Raw genomic sequence first — 23716 nt, 5'->3', positions numbered from 1 at the left:
TCATACACAATCTCAGCAACTTAACACAATTTAAACACTGAGCCTAACATGTTGACCCTGCTTCTATAACCCTTTCAAAGACCCACACTCCTCCATAGGTCCCACCCTCCTCCTACAGATATCTCCAATCTCACTTGTATTCTGTATCTCTCTGTACTCAGTGACTACGAGAGGCTGCCTTTTTAAATGATCTGTTTTTAATGTGTTAAAAGTATTTGATTGCGTGGATCTATTATGCATTTTAGGACTTTCCCTATTGTAATCTGCTCCATTCTAATTTTAAAAATGTTCCTACCTCTGCACTTGCACTTTCTGGTATTGCCTCGGTCCACCACGGCTGTGGCCGCTTGAGTGGAGGGCGTTTACCTGTCTACTCGCCTGTCTTCTTGCGAGTGGATCATTTCCGGTGAGGTGGGGGAGGCGGGCTCTCTTTGCGGCTCTCACCATTTAATTCGAATGCCATCGGAGACGCGCAGCAGGCGCGCCGTTGGCGCGCCGAAGGTGTGCCTAATGCAAGCCCGTCTGTGCGCGTCCGCGCGGGGCCATCGCCATACGCAAGGACTCCTGGCTCTGAGACTCCCCATAGGCTAATATACACGCTGGGCCGCCTGCTTGCCCTCCATCCGCAATCACCATGTGCGCTCTACAATTGGCAATTTGATTCCCCTCATAAGCAATGTTGTGCTAGTTCAGTTCATCTGGCCTCTGGCTTATCCTATATTAATATCTATAGATTGAACTGCAGGTCACTGGTAAAGCATCATGCTGAAATATTTGACCTTGACGGAATCCTGGCTAACCAGTGACTCTGTGGCCGTTGCTGCGTTGGCCCTCCCAGTAGGGTATGTAATGTATACACAGACTAGGACTTCAGGGAGGGAGTGAGTCTTAGTGGTTATACTTAAATCTTAGCTATCTTGTACTCTCTCCCCTCAAGCTATCCCTGACTGTGAAAGTGTTCTGTTCAAAATTGTGTTGTCACATAACTTTACGTTAATGGGGCTTCTTATTTATCGTCCACCTGGCCCAGCCAAAGCCTTTCAAGAAGCCATGATTCAAATCGCATCCACCCTTGTCCTTGAAACAGCTAACTTGAACATCATAGGTGACCTCAATCTCCACTTGGAGCACCTTAACTCTCGGGAGATTTCCAATTTTTTGGGAGATATGAATGCATGCCAATTAACTCAGCTAGTGGAGGGTTCATCACATGTTGCAGATCACTTACTTGACCCGATATTTTCGAACCTCCAGTCTCTGGAAGTAATTGCACCTCTTCCCCTGACTTGGACGGACCATTTTCTCATCTCTATGCGCCTGGGTATTGCGGGTCTCCCCACACAGCCCCCTTGCCAGCCCTCCTTGAAACGCCCATGGCATGAATTGGATGCATCCACCTTTGTATCTACTTTAAACCGATCACGCCCTGACTGGCCCACCAACTTGGAGGCAGCTGATAAAGCCTTCAGGGATTGGATTAATATCACAATCGACCATTGCATTCCAAAGAAACTGATGGGTGCCAAACGCAAACAACCCCACGCCTGGTACAATGAGACCTTGATCTTGGAAAAGAAAAAATGTAAAATTTGGGAACGAGCTTGGATGCGTACATATGACGGCAAGGCAAAAATCACTTATTGCTACGGCACTAAATCCTATTATAAATTAGTTCAAAAGATCAAGGCCTCATACTATGCAAATTTGATCTCGTCGAGTCCTAATCCCTCCAAAACCATTTTTTCCCTGGTAAATGAGATGACAAAACTCCCGATGGGAACTAACACTATGATTGGCACTAATTCGCAATGTGAATCACTGGCGAAACACTTCATTAGCAAGGTTGATTGCATTTATAGTGCACTTGACAGGGGACGGGGTGTCCCTGAACTTTTAGTGACCTCCATGGCAACAGGTCTCGCCCACTGTTTGTATGACCTGCCACCCATGTTGCCTAAAGACATAGAAGCTTTGACATCCAAGGTCAAATCAGGATCCACTGACGACCATGTAAAAGCTGATATTTTCAGGAAATTCCATGAATGTCATATGACAGCAAGTAGGGAATTGATCAACAGATCACTGCTCTCGGCAGAGATCCCTAATTCGTGGAAGCACGCCAAAGTCGTTCCATTGTTAAAAAAGCCCACATTAGATGCATCTCTACCAGAGAATTTTTGGCCTATTTCTCTTCTGGCCAAGATTATGGAGTCTCACGTCAACGCCACCCTGACCAACTACCTTCAAGTAAATGAGATTTTGGATAGTTTTCAAAACAGCTTTCGGTCGAGACATAGCACAGAATCTGCTCTACTGGCAGTCACAGAGCAGTTGTGGGCCACGCTAGACAAGGGCAACACATCAGCACTGATTTTACTTGACCTCAGTGCGGCCTTCGACACGGTCCCTCATAAGATCTTGCTTCAACGGCTAGGAGAGATTGGAGTCGGAGGCAAGGCCTTGGCCTGTTTTACTTTGTTTCTATTTAATCGCTCTTTTCAGGTCTACGCCCCCCCATTAGTCTAGCACATACCCTCTCAGCTGTGGGGTTCTCCAAGGTTCAGCTCTGAGCCCCACGTTATTTAATGTGTATATCCGCCCACTGGCCCTTTTAGCGAAAGCTCGGAACATCAGTATCATATCCTATGCTGATGATACTCAGTAGTTATTTACCTTTTCGAACAACCCGGATCAGGATCAACTGAAATTCTGTGAAGACATCCTGGCCATTTCTGCCTGGATGGCAGATAATTACCTACAACTCAATTCTTCTAATACCGAGCTGCTGCTAGTGGGCCGTGACACCCACAAGTGGGACTACCACTGTTGGCCCATGGCTCTTGGATCTCCCCCCCAACCGAAAGATGCAGTTAAGAACTTAGGGGTCCTTATGGACAACACCCTCTCCTTTGAGTTTCATGCAAAAAAAGTGGCAGGAACCTGTTTTGGCCTCTTACGTGGTTTAAAACCCATCTTGGGGTTCTTCAATGCATCAACACGCCAATTAATTTTGCAATAAGTGGTGCATTCTCGCCTAGACTATTGTAATGGACTTTTTCTGGGCGTAAATAAAACTGTCACTAAAAGACTCCAACGGGCACAGAATGCGGCGGCACGCATCCTCTTTGCCCTGCCAAAACAGTGCCGCACTTCCAATCTTCTCCATCGTCTCCACTGGCTGCCTATTGAACAGAGAGTCCAGTTTAGGACCCTCTGCACCACCCATAAGTTCCTATATGGGCAGGGTCCCCAAATCCTGGAGGGGCTCTGCACACCATATGTTCCATCCCGCGCACTGCGCTCTGCCAACCAGCATCTGGTCTGCACTCCTGCTACGCGCAGACATAGAGCAGGGGGGCGCTCTTTCAAGGCGAGGGCTCCTGCCCTTTGGAATTCCATCCCACTTATGGCCCGGAGCATACAGGACCATTGGGCCTTCAGGAAATTGACCAAACCCTGGCTCTTTCTACCATCTAGCTTCCACTATCTGGTCACTTGGTCTGTCAGCGCTGGGAAACCCCATTGCTGCGGTAGCCATGCGCTATATAAATGTGTTTAACATAACATAATAATTCTCAAAAATACTTATTCAGTTACTTATTACATTGACAATCTTCCCTCTTCATTCATTTCTTCTTCACCTATCTTCTCTCCCAACCTCCGTATACCCATTCCACTCATGGTGCTACCAGTGCATGTACTCATCCCATCAAAACCTATAAGGTCTCAAGTATAATCCTAGACTAACTCAATGACTGATGTGATAGATATTGCTCACAACCTTTGCTGCTTCACTGGCAACAGCCGCAATGTGAGCTACAACATGAACTCCATAAAGATTTCACTATATCATGAGCAACACAAGGTGTCAAAATCTTATAACTCTGCTACTTTACCATCTAACTGTGCCCAAGCTCCCACTTCTGGACTGTATCACCACCCACTAGAGGACACTTCAAGAAGTCGAGCTACAGTCGGGACCACAGTGTACCATAGATTAAATACCATTGAGAGGCCAGCACCTGCTTATTGCAAAATTTCAATGCTCAATCTGATTTGATCACTAATGAACGCCAAACTTGCCCCAACTTGATATCAACCACCAGTTATGCATACCATTCAATGTGAGATCCACAAGAAAAAACAGAATTGTACATATGGACTACTAGCAGACTTCAAACCTGATCTCTGTGCCATAACTTAAATCTAGCTTAGCAAAGATACAGGTCCCATACTTTGCAAAGTGAAACCCAACGAATATGAATCCCCTTTGGAAAGTAACCTATTATATAGACGATGAAGGACTTGCACTTCACACAGTGAGCCTGCCTTAATTTGTTATGAAGGATTTCCCCTTTTCACATAGGAAATCATTGCTAGGCTGCTGCTGTCCTCCTGCGAAGTTCTCAACCTCATTCCTCCTCATTTATTTACCACTACTTTGCAATACTACTTCCACAGATGGTTTTTGGGATTCAACTACTAACACTAGTATTGATCGAAAAAACTTGTGTATCATACAGGATCTCAGCATTTGCTTTGGCAAACCAGCACTATATCAGACCTCCTGCCTATTCCACAGCGTTTAAGTGATTGGCTTCCACCAATTAGTCACTAGTATCACTGATTCAGCTGACCATGCCCTTGTCACCATATCTGCCTCAACAAAGTTTAAACTCAGAAAAAGGAAACTGCCTCATACATGAAATAATCATTACAATATACAGTTCTCATGCGCATTCTGATGGCAACCAAATCAACTACATACTCTGATACAACCATAGATATCAAATCTTAGAAGAAATTTGATGTAATCTCATTCCTGGAATCCCTTTCCACCTCTCCACTGCTTGGCCCAAAAACATCTGAAAAGTAGTTCTACCAGTACTTAAGAGGGTCCTTCAACATTGTTGTCCCTCAGAAATGTACATATCTGCATCTCATAAGAAGGATAGCAGGTTGATTAAACTTGGACGTAAAACAATGAAAAACAGAAGGCACGTCCTCAAAAGACTATAGATGAAAGCACTCAATTAGGATTTTAAAAATGGCACCACAGAAATACAGAATCTACATAAAAAAGGACGAAAGGTCCCACTATGCACAATTCATCTTGGAGGCTGCATGACTAACTAAAGTGCATTTTCGGAACCATCAATAACTTCTGATATCCAACTAGCACTTTAATATCTGTAGGTGAGAACAGAGCAAACCGCATCACGAAAAAAAGCCACAAACCTTACTTTCTTTCAAAATACAGCACATTCTTTATCAAACCCTCCACCTCCAAACCAGGCTACTTTTATGCCTAAACCAACACTGTGTCATTAAATATACTAACAAAAAAATAAAGCCACTGATATGTTTAAAGCCACTTTACAATAGCCGGCTCCCTAGCAGACCCATGCTCATCAAACATTTTAAATCAAATTTACTTGAATCTTCTGCAAAAACATACGTTTCAAACCATATAAATTTAAGGAGGATTGTTTCCAATGTTGTAAATAGGTACTTCCAGTCGCTTATGATAGAGGTTGATAAATCACTCAGTATCGCCCTGATAAACTTCTATAATTACATTCCCCATGATAAGAAGGAGGGGGTACTCAAGAAATTATGTAATTGCTTACAAAACGCTCAGACCACCCCGGCAAAAGAGGTAGTTACCATCTGGGGTGGAGATTTTAACTCAACTTTATGTCCACATGTGGTAAATAATGTTTGTGGGATTCTTTTAGAGGAAGGTTCAGGTTTATCACATTTCCCTCATACGCCCTTCGGGTATCTTTTAAATGAACTCATTTTCACTGTGGATCTGAAATTTGCAAACAAGCTATGTCCACCTTCTATTTGTTTTTTCCCTACTTTTAATGGTCGAGGCACATTCTCAACTATTGATTTTATTTTCATCTCAAATAGACATTGTACTAGAATTCATGATTTATGTACTCATGACCATTTCCCTCTGAGTATAAGTTTAACAGTTTCTAGTAATACGATAAATATTAGAGATAGCCAAACTCATATTGTGGATAACATAACTCTGAGCAGGTTAAATGGGTATGCACTCAGATGGGAAAAAGTGGATCCCGTTGATTTTACCAAAAAGGTTGTGGTACACTGTATGGACGCTATGCAGGCGTGTCTTGCAGAGTCTACTCCCCATAGTGAGGTTATAAAAAGTTTTAGTATAATCTCAGAGTACATTCAAAAAGCTCTCTTTGTAAAGGTCAATAAAAAAATTATACAGAAAAAAGGATAGTTTGACTGTAAGTGCTCTAAGTCCTACTCAAAATTAAAATTTGTCTTACATAATACAAAGAAAAATCGAGATGAAATGTGAAAGGCCAGAAAGTAATATCGGTCTGCACTGAAGGAACCAAAAGATGCATTAAATGAGGAGGCCTGGCAAGCCCCACATTTAGCTTCAGAAACCAGAGATTCTTCTGCTTTCTGGAAAGCGGTTAACGCACCCTTCTTGGCCAATAAAGATTTAGCCAAGCAGGAGATAGCCAGTACCGAGACAGAAAGGGTAGACCATTTTGTTAAGCTGTAGAGTGACCCAGTTGGTGATATAGCCAAAAATCCTGAAGTAACAGATGAACTAGTGCAAGTGCTAACCAGGCCTGACTTGCATTTTGACCTGTTAGAAATCAATCAAGCAATTGAGTTAAGTACAGGAGGGAAAGCCCCCGGTCCCGACGGCATTCCTGTGGATCTTTTTAAATCTAATATTCCATTATGGGGACCGTTTTTAACTCAAGTCATTAATGCAAGTTGCTCGACCTATTTCCCATTAACCTAGGCAGAGTCGACATTGGTACCGATATTCAAAAAAGTGATAGAGAAAACTCGACGTGCTACAGGCCAATTTCCTTACTGGACTCCACTGTCAAAATTGTGGGCCAAATTATCCTAAATAGATCACGAGATTGGGCCAACGAAAAATCTTTTGTAAGTGACCTACAATACGGCTTTCTTAAAGGAATGGGTACGGTGGAACAGGGACTTAACCTTTCAATCCTGTTAGGCAACTACACAAAGGCCAAAAGGGGAAGTTATTTTTAGCATTTGTTGCTTTAACAGCAGCTTTTGATTGCATCATACACAAAATGCTCTGGAATATTTTATAGGGATTGGTGATGGATAAAACCACTTTTATCATTTTTAAAGCAGCTCTATTCAGAGGCACGGGCAAGGCAAGAGTCCGCTATGGGGTGGGGGGGGAGTGCACAATGCTATTTGATATCAAGAGAGGTGTGAGGCAAGGATGTGTACTGGCACCCTTCCTTTTTACTTTGTACATAAATAATTTAGTGCAGGTATTACAGGACGGGTGCCAGGACCTACCACTGGTGGACCAACGTCCTATACCCGCATTAATGTACGCGGACAATGCGGTCCTTATGTACTGCACTCCATTGGGTCTCCAACAGGTAGTCTCCTGCTTTGTTGAATTTATGACAAAACTGGGCCTTTCTGTTAACACTACTAAAAGTTTTATTATGAAATGTGGGGCAGGAAGTAGTAAGTGTAGAGATTTTTATATTGATTCAAAAAAGATTGAATGTATAAAAACTTTTTCATATTTAGGGATTTTAGTGTATCAAGGGGGGACTTGGACACAGGCCATTAAAACGAGGAGACTGTTATTTAGTAAGGCACTTGCAGCCCTTTCATATTTTAGCAGAAAACTAGGAAGACGATCACCAGTTGAACTGCTAAAAATATGTACGGGAAAATGTGTTTCAATCGCCACGTATGGCGCCGGCGTTTTGGGGCCTGCCGACATTAAATCCTTATAGGTCACCGAGATTTCTTTCTTAGGTTTTTGTTGACCGTCCCTTCAAGTATTTCCACACATATTTGCCACACTAAATTAGGTTTGCCTTATCTGGAGGACATTATGTAAATCCAGCCGGTACTACTTTGGCACTAGGTAAGGACCATGGAGGAAATATTGCTTAATCGGCAAATTATGACAGATAGCTTTGGGTTAGACGGTGCCATGCACATTAAGTGGCTAAATTATATAAAACATTTCAAACACAGTCTTGGCCACCCTGAATACTACTCTGACCCAAATTCCTTGTGCACTGTTGCTAAAAAAGATCTTAAAACTAACTGTTTCCGTCTGCTTGAAGCAAGCAGAAACAGTTCTAGTCTGAATAAACCTACTGTCCAGGCGCATTATTCCACCTTGACGTCAACCAGTACTCAGCCTTATTTGAGGATTGTTACAGGAGACTACGACAGGTTCTTGCTAGTGCGCTTTAGATTAAATATAATTCATAGATTAATCAGTTTCCCTGAGTTAAATGATTGGTCCAGATCTAAGAGTAACTGCCCATGTGATGATATATACCTACAGTCAACATTGCACATATTCTTTTTTGTAAGTTTTATAGTGGACAGCGAAAGAGATGGATTCTCCCAATTCTAAGGTCCCTTGGGCTTAGACAATGTAGGCCAGCATTTGTTAACCTAAAATTGCTATAGAACACGTTTGTTACTATTTCTATTTTATAGTTCTTAAAAAATGTTTTTAAATGTAGGAAATCCATATTGTTATGAAATCATTTTATGGGCGAACAAGTAATTATTTGTTTTTATGTGATTACAATGATACTTATGATTGTATAATTTCCTCCTCTGTGAGCTACAAATATTCTGGGATGAAATGTAATGTATACACTGATCTCTTTTTATGTGCTTTTATGATTATTTTAAAGTAATCGAATAAAGCTTGATTTGATTTGATTCTGCAAAAACACCAACAAAAGGGATCATGAATTCCTCCCTATCAACGTTACCTGAAAACATATATTTAACCTATTCTAAAGAAACAAGTACTCAACCACTCCGACACAACAAATTAAGGGGCATATTATCAAGACAGGCGATAGCATTATCGCTGCTTTAGCGGCAGAAAACTGCAGCTAAAACGGCGATAATGGGCTTGATAATATGCTCTATGGAATTCCAATTAAAGCCCATGTTAGATGTCCTTCACATCTAACATGGGCTTCAATTGGAATTCCATAGAGCATATTATCAAGCCCATTATCAACGTTTTAACCACGGTTAACGCTGCTTTTTTACGTCTGCTAATTTTCAGATTTAGCCATGTAATCCTATGGGAGGTGGATTACATGGCTAAATCCACCATGGGCTATCAACAAGGATATCCCTATCCTTGAAGTTTTATTGCTGCATTAACAACGATAACCTCCCAAAATGCTGCTATCGCTGGATTTTTTTATCGCCTAGGCGGTTAGCGTTGTTAATAAGGCGATAACCAGGCGATATTATCCAGCGATAGCGGGCGTTAAAAAAATTAACGCTAAGCGCCCTTTGCGTTAATTTTCCCTGTTCCTTGTTAATATGCCCCCTTAAATTCATTTTAAGAACTTTCAAATTGTGCTTTTTATCTGAAACAACCTATATACATTTTATTACAGTTACAATGCAGTGCCTTTTTCCAACTACTGATAATCAACATTATGTTTTTTCATATTTATCTTTGTATGAAAAGGTAATATTTTGTAAATATATGATACTATTTTTGGTCCCTTTTCAGAACCGTGTCATCTCACTAAAGGTGAAATTGATAAAAACTTCTTAGAATTGTATCAGCCTGAAGAGATCAACCAAGCGGTTAAGCACAAAGCATCCATACCCTTTACGTGTAAAGAGGGCTACAGCAAGGAAGCACATTCAGAACTCTTTGGACAGTGTACAAATGGGACACTAACATATCCTTCGTGTGTTAAAGATAGTAAGTGAGTTTGATTATTAGCATTTTATGGGATGTATATGTATTCACACTCGATATTGTTTCATTTATTTGATTGGTAACACACACCCATGTGGCCAAGGCAAATGTGCAACACAGGTATGAAGGTGAGGGCGTTCGCCTTTCATATGGCCATTTTTGTAGCTGATGATGAGCCAATAGCAGGTAAGGTACCAAAGTGGACAATTTGGAGACAGGTTATGGGTGGTTGGTGTCTATCAAGACTTCAGTGCGTTTGTTTTAGACTGCTGGAAAGGTGTGCAGTATTCGTTCCAGAGTACCAAAGATCATTTTCATGGGCTCCCCTTGTTCATCCCGTTCTTTTTTCTTATGAATTAGGAAATGTTCATCTGACTGGTGATGCAAGATCAAAGGTTGTTTCCTGTAGGGTAAAGTTAATCTTCAGAGACAGCAAGGAAATAAATATGGTACACAGTACATTTGAATGTAACTCTGTTCAAGTGGGAGCTAATTTAGGGGCATATCAGCAACAACCGGCGATCATTATCGCTAAGCGCACTTAGCGCTAGGATAATTATCGCCGGCTAGCGTGGATTTTTATCGCTGAGATAAGCGTGCTATTAGCAACGCTTATCTCAAAAGCGATAAAAATCCTAGCGCTAACTGCCAAACGTGAGATTATCGCTGGAAACCCAGCGATAATACCACGAAGTTTGGCGATAGCTTGCTGATTGGGCCTCACATACTTAGCCATGATATCCACCTTCCATAGGATATCATGGCTAAGTAAGTTTCAAAACAGGCGTAAGGAAAGTAGCGATAACAGAGGTTATCGCTACTTTTCTTGTCGCTATTCTGCTTTGCGTGAGGCTTGATAATAGGAGAAATGTCACTTAGCGACATTTCTCCCGTTATCCTGGGGAGGAATGCCCACTTTGCATCTCATTAGAGATGCAAAGATGGGCGTTAGGAATTCAGGCGCTAAGGCAAGGTTTCACGCGATAGCGTGACCTTGCTGATATAGCGATAAAATTTTCGCCGCTTTTCGGCCGAAAAACGGCCGCAAAAGTGGCGATAATTTTTTTTTGCCGCCTTGTAGATATGCCCCTTAATTTTTTCACATGAGAGATAATGTGGTTGTATTTTCTTAGAATTACACAGTCTCTCGACTTGCTCCTATATTTGTTGAATTATCTGAATTCCAATCTTTAGAGCGCTCTTGATGACTAAATTAAATGATTTGAGCCTTGACAATAAAAGTGAACCTGTAATTTTAATCATTTCGGTCTCCCCAGATGGATGTTCTGTAAACCTGAAGAAAGTAGTTGTTTCTAATATCCGCCTACCCTTTTTCATGTTCGTGATCACTAAAACAAAAAAATAAAACGTGCACGTGACACACAACACCACTTCCAGGTTTGGCATGATTGAAGCATACAACTTGAAAGAACATGATCACAAATCCCGTGATACACACAACACCACAATTGCACATATGGGGGCATATTCACAAGGAACTACCGCCGAGTTAACGGCAATTTTATCGCAGCCAAAGTTGCGATAAATTTATTGCCCCATTCACTAGCTGGTGTTAACAGCCCACAGCACCAGTTTGCCGTGGTAGCAGCCGCAAAAAACATCTCCACAGCAGGCTCCCGCAACTATCGCTAATGAGATGCAGAGTAGGCGTTCCCATGCCCAAAGCCACAACAACACCACTCAACAACGACCAGACAGAACTGCGATAAGAACACAAAACAGGCGATAAGGCACGTTAGCAGCAGGAAAATAACACCTGCTCTGACCTGGTGCTAAGTCGGACCACAGCCTGCACCACAAAAGGGAGCCCAGGCCAGAGCCACACATGAAGAACAACAGATGCCCCCGAGCAACTGCCCATGCAGCACGGACACCCAAGAGGGCCACAACACCCACCTACACCCAGGCCCGCAACCCCCACCACTCCCGGGCCCCCGCCCGGGCCCCCCGGACAAATAGACTGCACACCAACACTACGAATCCCCCCCAAAAAACTTTTGGCTGATGTCGCACAAGCAGGAATACCAACACACACGCGTGCCCAGGAAATGGAGAATCAGTCATACAGCAATGCAATCACCAACACAAAACACCATTAAAACAAAACCCAAAAAGCATTTGGATGAGTCCTAGTGGGTCCACACTGGACAATCTGTAGGACACAGCCTGGAAGACATAACCCAAGAGAAGAAGGAGTGCCATGCGCACAACAAAGGAAAGAGAGGGAGAGAGGGAGGGAGAGAGCGACGAGGAGAGACAGAGTGAGACTGCACAAGCAGCGCAAGGCCTCCCGGGCACCTGACCTTACATGCTAACATGTGTGTGTGTGTGTGTATCACTATCAGGACACAGTGAGCCCAAGGCTTTGCCTCAATCTCAGCTCCAAAGCCACATCACCTTCCGAAAACGCAAGTAGTAGTCAGACACACATTAGGGATGAAAGCTTCTTTGTACCAATGCAGAAGGTGGGAGGACACCTTCACCTCTGACCTTGGTCCTGAACGTGGCTGGAACACCCTGAGAGAGATGCCATGGCAGACATGGACTACTCCCACACCACGCATTGCGCAAACGAACAATCCAACTCATCCACAGCCCACACACAGAAGGCCCTGCCTGAGGTACCCCCGCATGGGATGCCCTTGACACTCACGGAAACAGCAACCCATTCTACCCAACATGGCACACACAATCTAATCATAGCCCAGAGCTGTGGCATATCCTCCACACAACTGCCGCAGTCCAGAAGAGTGCTGGTTCCAGGAGAGGCACCAACGCAATGTCAGGCCATCCCGGGCACATGCACAACCCCCGTCACGTGGAACAGTACCATGCACGTATACTGCATTCACTGGGCGCACTTCCTCCTGGCCTATGTCACCTGTGTTCAGCCCTGGTTCCACTGCCAAACATGCACATTCGAGTGTCCCATGGATGGCTGCCTATCCAACACAACCGTAGATGAAATCGACTATGACTTTTGTGTGTGGATCACGAACAGGAGTGTAACCGAGACAGCCGTGCATGGGATGCCTTGACATACTGCATATGTAGTGTGCAGTGACCACATCGAGGCGCTCCCCTATTGCGCTGTGTTGCGGATTGGGGAAACAGCGTGGGCTGAGCACACCTGCCTGGACCAGTTAATGGATTGGCTCGACCTCGTGTTCCTCGAACATGACAACAGCGTACTATTGGAAAACATTGCATATGAAGCTAGCTGGCATTCATGGACGAGTAACTACGTCCCTGCAGCCACATCGGATTGTCACCCACAGCACAGGTCCCAACAACTTGTTGCATCGTGAGGAATGCTCACATATCCCACCACAACAGAGGACATGTCTGCCATCGTCAGGACTCTGAATGCATGTGCGTGGAACTACGCGTGTGGACACACACCTGTGCAAGGTAATGCCGGTCCATGCTCGGAGCAACACAGCATTGTTTTGCAATGTTACCAATTCGGACACACTGCTGGGGTGAGTGAACACACATGGCAATGTGACGACATGTGAACCGGTCAGACCCTTCCACCTGATAACTGTCTGCAGAGCAGACAATCTGCGCACTCCAGTGGCAGAGCACTATGCTGATCACATGGGCAGTGAGTCGAGCCCCCTCACACGGGGCAATGGGCAGACGCCAGACAGTACATGACTCATCCAGAATGGCAAGGTTTGCTGAGACTGTTGTCCATTTTTGCCTCACCATTTCTTTAACCTCTACATGTTCCATGCTGCGTGTAAGCTTCTTAAGCCTGTCTCTGCCTTTTGTGACCATTGCCTCGTCCGTACTGACACGCACATGCCAATAAATTCTATGCTAATCCAGTGGTGTCTAATTGTGATGCGTGTTGAATTGAATGTCCACTCTGGTGCCACAATGTGCATCGTCCCTACACAGGGAGGAACTGACTGACGCATGTACAATGGGGGTGGCTCCCTTTTGCGATCTCCACCTCTTTGGGCCCGAAATAGTTATGGGATATTTGCTGGCCGACCTGTGCACTTACGTGAATTCTGCAATGTGAGTATGGGGTCCAAACTCAGACCATGTGTAGCTATGTCATGATTTGTAACAGGATGTGGCCACACAGATGTGTGCATGTAGGTATGCGACATGAGGTCCGCTTGTCACATGTGTTGTAGGACACTGCCTCTGGCCTGCTACCGATTGGGCATTCCTACACACAGCCCTATTCAATACATGTACGTGTGCCTACGTTGGGGTGTTGTGAGACTGTAGTTAATGTGCAATGGGGACACAGCTAGTACTCACCTCCACAGTCATCCAATTGGCCATGTGTCTCAGGGATACACATACGTATAATGTCCGTTACCAGTGTGTGCCTACATATATGCATCATTGTCCCTACGTCCCACCATACCTCTATACGTAAGTGAACATAGTCATGACACATATGTGTGATTTAGATTGTTTTATTCACATTCAGGTGATTGACGGAGCTGGAGCTGTACATGGCCATCCAAGCCCACATTACATGGAGGCCCAGCGGTGGGCCAAACAGAGTCCTTTGGGGAATGAAAAGTGATTTGGACGAGGGGGAGTGCAGTCCACAGCAGGCTTGCTGTGTGATAGTCCAGCAGTGAGGATATGGCAGTCTGTGTTGGGGTCCGGGTGAATGTCGCAGAGTGTTGCAGGGTCAGTGGGAGGTGTTGTCCCAGGGCATGATGCATAGGTCAGAACCAGGCAGGGACAGGCCATATGGCGTGATGGATGCTACTGCCTCCTTCCTCACACACTCATTTCCATCCCCATCTCACTCCACTGATACAGGTTCTGTTTCCGGTGTGTGTGGCGGGGTAATAGCTGCATCACTGTGTGCCACTGACACATTAGACTGTGAAGGTGATGGGGCTGCATCACCGTGTGCCACTGACACATCAGGGGTCGGAGCTGTGTGTGTCGATGTCCTCGCTGCAGCCATCTGTGACAGGCTCAGTGGCATCAATGGCAAGATGAAGTACTGCAGGGTGTTGACGTTTCTAGCTACTACTCGCTGGTGTCCAGACTTGGCAGTCAGACATCCAGCCTGCATCTGCTCCATGGTCTCCATTGCCCTCCGCATCTGTGCCAACTCTGTGCTGTCATCACTGGTGCCTGTCTAACCAGACAGTTCTTGTATAGGTGTGTGGTGGTTCATGGTGCATACAGGGGGTGTCCAATAGGGACTGTACATGGTCCGGCATCGAGTTTGGCTACCACGAGCTCGAATCCCACCCGCAGCTGATCAGCCAACTCCATCTGGCATGCCCACACATGCTGCTGTAATTCTGTGTCTTGGTCAGGTGGGGGGGTCCTGGGCGACAGCCATAGTGGTGTGTGTATCCTGCTGAGTGGTCTGTGCAGATGGTGGGGTCACCTCGAGGCAGCTGGCCTGCCCTGCTCCGGGGATTGGGTGCAGAGGCTGTCCATGATCCGTTGAAGGGTGTCCTGACATATGTGCAGGGAATGTATGTCGTTACAACGCACACTTTTACAACGCATGCACTTACAACGCATTTTTTACAACGCACAATCCATTACAACGCATGACCTTACAACGCATGACACTACAACGCATTTTTAAAAACTACCTTTACAACGCATTCCATTACAACGCATACTACCATTACAACGCATACCATTACAACACATAATATTAAATTGCATTTAAGGTAAGTATTAGATAGTATAGGGGTAAAAATTACTTTTCTAACTCCAGGGGGTACAACAGTAGGGTAAGTGTTGGATAGTATAGGGGTAAAAATTACTATTCTAACTCCAGGGGGTGCAACAGTAGGGAAAGTGTTGGATAGTATAGGGGTTAAAATTACTATTCTAACTCCAGGGGGTGCAACAGTAGGGTAAGTGTTGGATAGTATAGGGGTAAAAATTACTATTCTAACTCCAGGGGGTGCAACAGTAGGGTAAGTGTTGGATAGTATAGGGGTAAAAATTACTATTCTAACTCCAGGGGGTGCAACAGTAGGGTAAGTGTTGGATAGTATAGGGGTAAAAATTACTATTCTAACTCCAGGGGGTGCAACAGTAGGGTAAGTGTTGGATAGTATAGGGGTAAAAATTACTATTCTAACTCCAGGGGGTGCAACAGTAGGGTAAGTGTTGGATAGTATAGGGGTAAAAATTACTATTCTAACTCCAGGGGGTGCAACAGTAGGGTAAGTGTTGGATAGTATAGGGGTAAAAATTACTATTCTAACTCCAGGGGGTGCAACAGTAGGGTAAGTGTTGGATAGTATAGGGGTAAAAATTACTATTCTAACTCCAGGGGGTGCAACAGTAGGGTAAGTGTTGGATAGTATAGGGGTAAAAATTGCTATTCTAACTCCAGGGGGTGCAACAGTAGGGTAAGTGTTGGATAGTATAGGGGTAAAAATTACTATTCTAACTCCAGGGGGTGCAACAGTAGGGTAAGTGTTGGATAGTATAGGGGTAAAAAATACTATTCTAACTCCAGGGGGTGCAACAGTAGGGAAAGTGTTGGATAGTATAGGGGTAAAAATTACTAATCTAACTCCAGGGGGTGCAACAGTAGGGTAAGTGTTAGATAGTATAGGGGTAAAAATTACTATTCTAACTCCAGGGGGTGCAACAGTAGGGTAAGTGTTGGATAGTGTAGTGTAATATTATGCGTTGTAATGGTATGCGTTGTAATGGTAGTATGCGTTGTAATGGAATGCGTTGTAAAGGTAGTTTTTAAAAATGCGTTGTAGTGTCCTGCGTTGTAATGTCATGCGTTGTAATGGATTGTGCGTTGTAAAAAATGCGTTGTAAGTGTAGTGCGTTGTAAAAGTTGCGTTGTAAAGGTTGTTCCCCATGTGCAGGTTGTCCTGGTGTGCTCTGCCTGAGGTGTTTTCTGTCCCTCTGAAATGTAAAGAGGTGATGCAGGTTAACAGTGTTGCACATGTATGTTGAAGGATTGCAGATATTTACATTCAGACTGCATGCCAATGTACATTGTGACTGTTTTGGTGGAGCTGGATATTTGATGGGAGACAGTGTATTTACCGACTACATGAGGGATGTGTGGTAGTACCCGTACATTGTCATCACACAGTGTCAGGCAATGGCTGATGTGAGTGGACAGTTGATACGCACAAGCGGAACATGTTGAAAGCTCTGTCCTCTGGTGTTGCGCATTGTACCACATTGCCGACATTGCTGATGTATTGTGATTGCTGTGTGTTTGTGCTGCATTGTGGGGGGAGTTACCCCTACAGCTCTGATTTTGTGTACCCTTCTCCCTTTTAGGCGGGGTGCCTTTGAATTGGACTGTATTCTTTTTGACTTAGGTCATATGTGCTCCCAGACAGATTTTGTGGTCTGGTGCATTGTTCGTCTGCTGCATGCGTTGTGTGACATGGGTTGTGGGTGCACGTGGATATGCCAGGGTGTGACCAGCTCCTTTACAGATGTGATCCGCACTGGGACACCTCCATGTCGATTTGTGGGCCATGGCATGTATTGTGACTGCAGCCATGCTATCTGTCATGCAGTGTCACTTGCATAGTCAGTGTGGCTCACAGAACCGCTGCTTTCCTGGATTCAAAAGACACACAATTGATGGACGGAATGCAGAACAAATCAAAACATTCTCCCCAAGTCAACAGATCTGGGTTAAATCCATCATTCTTTTGCTCACCATGCCACCCAAGTTAGACCTGGCCATATGCAAATCAGTCTTGACCCTGTGCCTCATGGGAACAGTCCAGCCTGAACTGCCAAGCCAGGTTCTCCCTGGACCGGAAACAAGCATCATAGGACCAGTTTCAGGGTTGCACCTCTCTTCAGCCAGGATAGCTTGAATCCAGTGGCACAGTGAGCCCAGGACCTACGTCTGGGCATACCCGGCGCACTTAGGGCGAGAAAGCAAAAGACACACAATTGATGGACGGAATGCAGAACAAATCAAAACATTCTCCCCCAGTCAACAGATCTGGGATAAATCCATCATTCTTTTGCTCACCATCCCACCCCAGTTTAGACCTGGCCATATGCAAATCAGTCTTGACCCTGTGCCTCATGAGAACAGTCTAGCCCAAACTGCCAAGCCAGGTCCTCCCTGGACCGGAAACAAGCATCCTAGGACCAGTTTCCGGGTTTCACCCCTCTTCAGCCAGGATAGCTTGAATCCAGTGGCACAGTGAGCCCAGGACCTACGTCTAAGCATACCCGGCGCACTTAGGGCGAGAAAGCAAAAGACACACAATTGATGGACGGAATGCAGAACAAATCAAAACATTCTCCCCCAGTCAACAGATCTGGGTTAAATCCATCATTCTTTTGCTCACCATGCCACCCCAGTTTAGACCTGGCCATATGCAAATCAGTCTTGACCCTGTGCCTCATTGAATTGAATTGAATTGAAGGGACATTTATAGAGCGCATGGCTACAATAGAGCATCCCAGCGCTATAGCAACTCCCAGAGAAAGTACAAGAATTACGAAAACAAAAAAGTCTTTAAGCATTTACGAAACAGAATATAGTTGGATTCAGATCGAATGGTCAATGGTAGGCTATTCCAAAGCTTTGCAGCATTGTAGCCAAAGCATTGTCCTCCACTACGCATTCGTTTTATAGCGGGGACTAGGGCTAGGTGTTTATTTTCAGATCTCAAGGATCTAGCCGGACGATAAGACTGAATAAGAGATCTGACAACTGGGGGGCCCTTGTTAGAAAGAGCCTTGTGAGCAATGCACAAGGCTTTAAAATGAATCCTTTGGGGGACCAGCAGCCAGTGAAGTAATGCAAGAGAGGGTTTGGCAGACATCCACCTAGCAGAATTGGTGAGAAGTCGTGCTGCACAGTTCTGAATGACCTTAAGTCTATTAATGGCCGCCAGAGGGGCTCCCAGGTACAGAACGTTTGCATAGTCCAGGCGCGACAGAATAAGCGCCTGGACTACTGTTCTTCTGGCAGTAAGTGGGAGTAGATGAAGAATCTTCCTTAACCTTCTGAGCTATCCAAAGCAGCCAGCGGCCACCTTACTCGCATGCTTCTTGAAGTTTAAATCATGGTCTATCCAAACTCCCAAACTCTTAATTTCTGTTTTTGGAATCGGAGGGGGGCCAAGACAGTTAGGCCAAAAGGGAGCTATGGTGGATGGAGAACAATTTCCAAGAAACAAGAGCTCCGTCTTGTCCCAATTAAGTTTTAAGTAAAAAGCATCCATCCATCTTGACACTTCTTGCAGACACAGCGCAAGACTAGGAGCAGACTTATTTTCTTGGCTAAGTGATACCACTAGCTGAGTATCGTCTGCGTAAGTGATGATCTAAATTCCATGAGGGATTACCCGTTCAGCTAGGGGACTCATGTACACTTTAAAAAGAGTGGGGCTCAGGGACGAACCCTGAGGGACCCCACAACCAAGAGGTAGTGGTTCCGAAGCAACATTTCCGTCAAAGACCACAAATGAGCGGTCCTCAAGATAGGACTGTAGCCACTTTAGTGCCATACCAGTAATTCCAAGGCCCTTGAGTCTTTCAATTAGAAGCTGATGGATCACGGTATCGAAGGCTGCGCGGAGATCGCGCAAAATCAATGCAGCACAGCCTCCATTATCCGTGAGCCTTCTTAATCTTTCCGTCACAACTAACAAAGCTGTTTCCGTACTTTGTTGAGCTCTAAAGTCCGTCTGAGTCTGATGGAAGCAGTTGTTAATTTCCAAGAAGGATGAAATCGTAGTATTGACTTATTTCTCTGCCAGTTTGCCAATGCCCGGCAATAGTGAGATAGGATGATAATTCGACAATATCTCAGGATCCTGGTTGGGTTTCTTTAATAAGGCTCTGACCATAGCTTGTTTCCACAAAAGGGGAACAGAGCCTGATTCTAAAGAGGTATTAATTACTTTATGAACAGCCAGGGCAATGATTTCAAAAACTCGGTTTAGGATAGTAGGGGGGGCAACATCTGAAGGAGCCCCAGATTTAACTTGGTTAAAAATATTCTGAAGAATAGTCAAATTTATAGGGGGAACAGTCTCTAGTTGATTAGTAGCAGAGCGTACGGGGGGCTTTACCTGTGATTCTGAGACCACAGGAAACGCTTGATAAATAGATTGGATTTTTTCGTTGAAGAATTTAGCAATTAGATTACAGCGATGGAGAATGTCCTAATCAATTCTAGGGGGGGGGATAAAAAGAGATTTGACAATTTAAAAAATTTCACCGGGGCGATTTTCGTAGAAAGCAGATATAGCTAATTTTATTTCATCCTTATAGTTTCTGATTGCGGTTCTGTAGTCCGCTTTCCTGTCAGCTGTCGGAACTTTCCTCCAGCGGCGATCTACCTGCTTGGAGGTTTGTCTAAGAGTGAGTAACTTGGGTGGATACCAGAAATTCTGGTGACCCCCTCTTTTTTTATGGATAAGTTTTTTGGGTAGAACCATATCCAATGAAGATTTTAACCATTTATTGAGCTGATCGTTAGCAGTTGCTGGATTAGAATCTACTGTGGGGACTGATTCTTCTAGATGCTTCATCCAAGAGTCGTATGACAATTTTGCCCAAGGTCGTACTGACCTAGTACTTTCTTTTACCCATGGAACAGACTCTTGAATAGTCCATGAGAAGGGGATCAGAAAGTGGTCCGACCAAGGGAGGGGAATCGGGTCGGCCACGGTTAGGTTAGAAACTTTAGAAAAGATGGAGTCAAGAGTATGTCCTTTAATATGAGTAGGATTATTACTCAGTTGTTTTAGATCAAATATTCCAAGACCTTCAGTAATCTCTACTACTAATGGGAGAAAAACTTCATCAAAATAGAGATTAAAATCTCCAAGAAGCGTGAAATTAGGAAGCGAACTGGCCAGGCTAGCAACATTGTCAAAAAGATGTTTACAAAAATTGCCTGCCGGGCCGGGGGGGCGGTAGACTAAAATGCCGGAAAACGTATTAATCTGTGATAAGCTAATCGTAAAAAAAGATGCTTGGGAACAGTCCAGCCCAAACTGCCAAGCCAGGTCCTCCCTGGACTGGAAACAAGCATCCTAGGACCGGTTTCGGGGTTTCACCCCTCTTCAGCCAGGATAGCTTGAATCCAGTGGCACAGTGAGCCCGGGACCTACGTCTAGGCATACCTGGTGCATTTAGGGCATGAAAGCAAAAGACACACAATTGATGGATGGAATGCAGAACAAATCAAAACATTCTCCCCCAGTCAACAGATCTGGGTTAAATCCATCATTCTTTTGCTCACCATGCCACCCAAGTTTAGACCTGGCCATATGCAAATCAGTCTTGACCCTGTGCCTCATGGGAACAGTCCAGCCCGAACTGCCAAACCAGGTCCTCCCTGGACCGGAAACAAGCATCCTAGGACCGATTTCGGGGTTTCACCCCTCTTCAGCGAGGATAGCTTGAATCCAGTGGCACAGTGAGCCCGGGACCTACGTCTAGGCATACCTGGTGCACTTAGGGCGAAAAAGCAAAAGACGCACAATTGATGGACGGAATGTAGAACAAATCTAAACATTCTCCCCCAGTCAACAGATCTGGGTTAAATCCACCATTCTTTTGCTCACCATGCCAGTTGGCATGTTTGGGCTGGACTAACTGACTGAAGAGGGGTGAAACCCCGAAACCGGTCCTAGAATTCTTGTTTCCAGTCCAGGGAGGACCTTGATTGGCAGTTCGGGCTGGACTGTTCCCATGAGGCACAGGGTCAAGACTGATTTGCATATGGCTGGGTTCAAACTGGAACGGCATGGTGAGCAAAAAAATGATGGATTTAGGCCTAGATCTCTGTACTGGGGTGAATGTATGATATTGTTCTGTATTCTGTCCATCAACTGTTGTTTTGCTTTCCTGGATTCAGCACATGTGCATTGGTAGGTTGTGATATTGGCGTTGGGGAGGGGGGCCCCTTTCGGGTGCCTACTTGGTGTTTCTATGTGTTCTGCAGTGTGCCAAGGCTGTCATGTTCCATGATCATTGTGGTAGTGCAGTGTGCGCAACATATTTGTGCATGTGTGCCATTGTGACCATCTGCCCCAGTCCCCCCAGTCCCTGTTGCTGTTGGGTCAGGTTGTATCGAGCTGTGTCAGTGCCTCCAATTCCTGCCACCGTCTCCACACTGCTGACTGTGGCCACCATTTCCTCCAGTCGCCGTTGCTGCATTCCTGTTGGAAGCGAGTTTCTCCTTCGTTTGGCTGTGCACTTTATGCCAGTGCCTCCTGACCTCCTCCATTGACCTCCTTAACACTCCAATTGCATTGACTTTTGTGACTATGAACTGCCATATTTCCGTTTGTGTTGCCAGTGCCGCAGGGGTGGTGCCGAACAGTTGCTGATAGTTTTCTATCACCTCCGTGACGATGAGCCGGTCTTCCTGCGGACTGAACCCCGTCTTCCTCTTCTCCTTGCCCTTTCCCGACCCCGTGGTTCCATGCTGGTCCTCCATGGGGCCTGTTGAGTTTGGCATGTCCTCTGCACTCATTCCGCGTGCATCCATGGTGCTAAGCAGTTTGAATTGGTTTTGGTGTTTCTTTTTTGTTTCTTTTATGGTGCATTTTCCCGCCAGTCGCATGGGATCTGCAGACCTGTGGCTGGTTTTTGCTACATTTTTTACCACGATTAGCCTCATCGCATGATTTTTTGCATTCGCGTTTCACATTTTTGTGTCGTGGCGTTGGATTATGCGCGGCCATTTGACGCATTTTCTGGTGACTATCGCAGGCTCAACCGCGTTGTGAATACTTGGTTGGTACGCCGTAATTTTCCCGCATTGGGCTGCGATGTTGAGAGTGGCGCTAGGATACTCTTGCGGTAATTATCACAAGTTCTTGTGAATATTAACCCTGGGCTTAGTGGGCGTAGTGGGGCTACGTGGAGCATTGCGTAGTGTGCCCAAATCTACACACACTCGCGCGCTCCGCGTAGCCCAACTACGCGCCGCCCACCTCCCGCCCGCCCTCATTTTAAAATAAATTAATGAATTTAAAAGTAAATAAAATACCGTACCTGTGGTGCGGCGTCCTGAGGCCCCCTCTTACTGCTTGACCGGCAACTTCTTCTCACAAATGCGCATGCGTGGACGCCCGCACATGCGCATTTCTCGCGAGAGATGCGCATGCGCGGGCGTCCGGCCATGCGCATTTGTGAGTAGAAGTTGCCGGTCAAGCAGGAAGAGGGAGCCCCGGGACGCCGCACTGCAGGTAAGGTATTTTATTTACTTTTAAATTCTTTAATTTATTTTAAAATTAGGGCGGGCGGGCGGCAGGTGGCGGGCAGCTCTGCTTCGCCACGGTATGTGCGTAGCGCTGCCTGCTACGCCTACTTCGTAAACCGCGAAGCAGGCAGCGCTACGTACACGCCGTGGGCGGAGCGGAGTACTACGCCCGGGATTAGTGAATATACCCCATGGTCTTTCACTGTGTGCCACAGCATTTTGTATTGTTTATCATATTCACGAACAATGGATTAAGACATGCACAAGAGATCAATAAGGGACACACAAGTGATGCACAGTACACAGCCTAGATTTGTCATGGCCGAATGATATTTTTGTTCTAAACCACACCGCACATATTTTCTTGTTCACAAACAATGCTCCGAAAGAAAGTGATATTCTCGAACACTGAACATGCATAAATAATAGTAAAATATATTCATTCATTTTTTGACAATATATTTAGACCTATAAGATATTGGGTAAGCCTGGGCAAAGCACCACGCTACGCTCACGTATTTTGCAAAGTTCGCGCTACTTCACACTACGCGAATTGAACGTAGCACAGTGCGAACACGCGTAGCGTAGTGTTGCATAGTGCTGCGGTCATTTTTTGCTTGCTCGCGGTCCTCAACGTCAAGTTGGCGACCGCGAGCAAGCAAAATGACATCTCGGCGAGACTTTTTCCTTGTTCGCGATCAGCAACATCAAGTTGGCGA

General features: G+C 45.1%; 1 protein-coding gene across 2 annotated transcripts in view; it reads left to right on the top strand.

The window, feature by feature from the left end:
• Positions 1 to 23716, top strand: part of LOC146833911 (complement factor H-like) — a 601647-nt gene that overhangs the window by 439007 nt on the left and 138924 nt on the right. For both annotated transcript variants that reach the window (XM_085601821.1, XM_085601820.1), the window contains one exon: positions 9581 to 9778. In XM_085601821.1, coding sequence (XP_085457947.1) covers positions 9581 to 9778 — 198 coding nt within the window. The remainder of the gene's footprint in view (positions 1 to 9580; positions 9779 to 23716) is intronic.

The sequence above is a fragment of the Triturus cristatus genome, chromosome 4_2 (genome assembly GCF_964204655.1).
Source record: "Triturus cristatus chromosome 4_2, aTriCri1.1, whole genome shotgun sequence".
Classification (NCBI taxonomy): Eukaryota; Metazoa; Chordata; class Amphibia; order Caudata; family Salamandridae; genus Triturus; species Triturus cristatus.
Note: the sequence above shows the minus strand (reverse complement) of the source record. Positions and strands in the feature narration are given on the sequence as shown.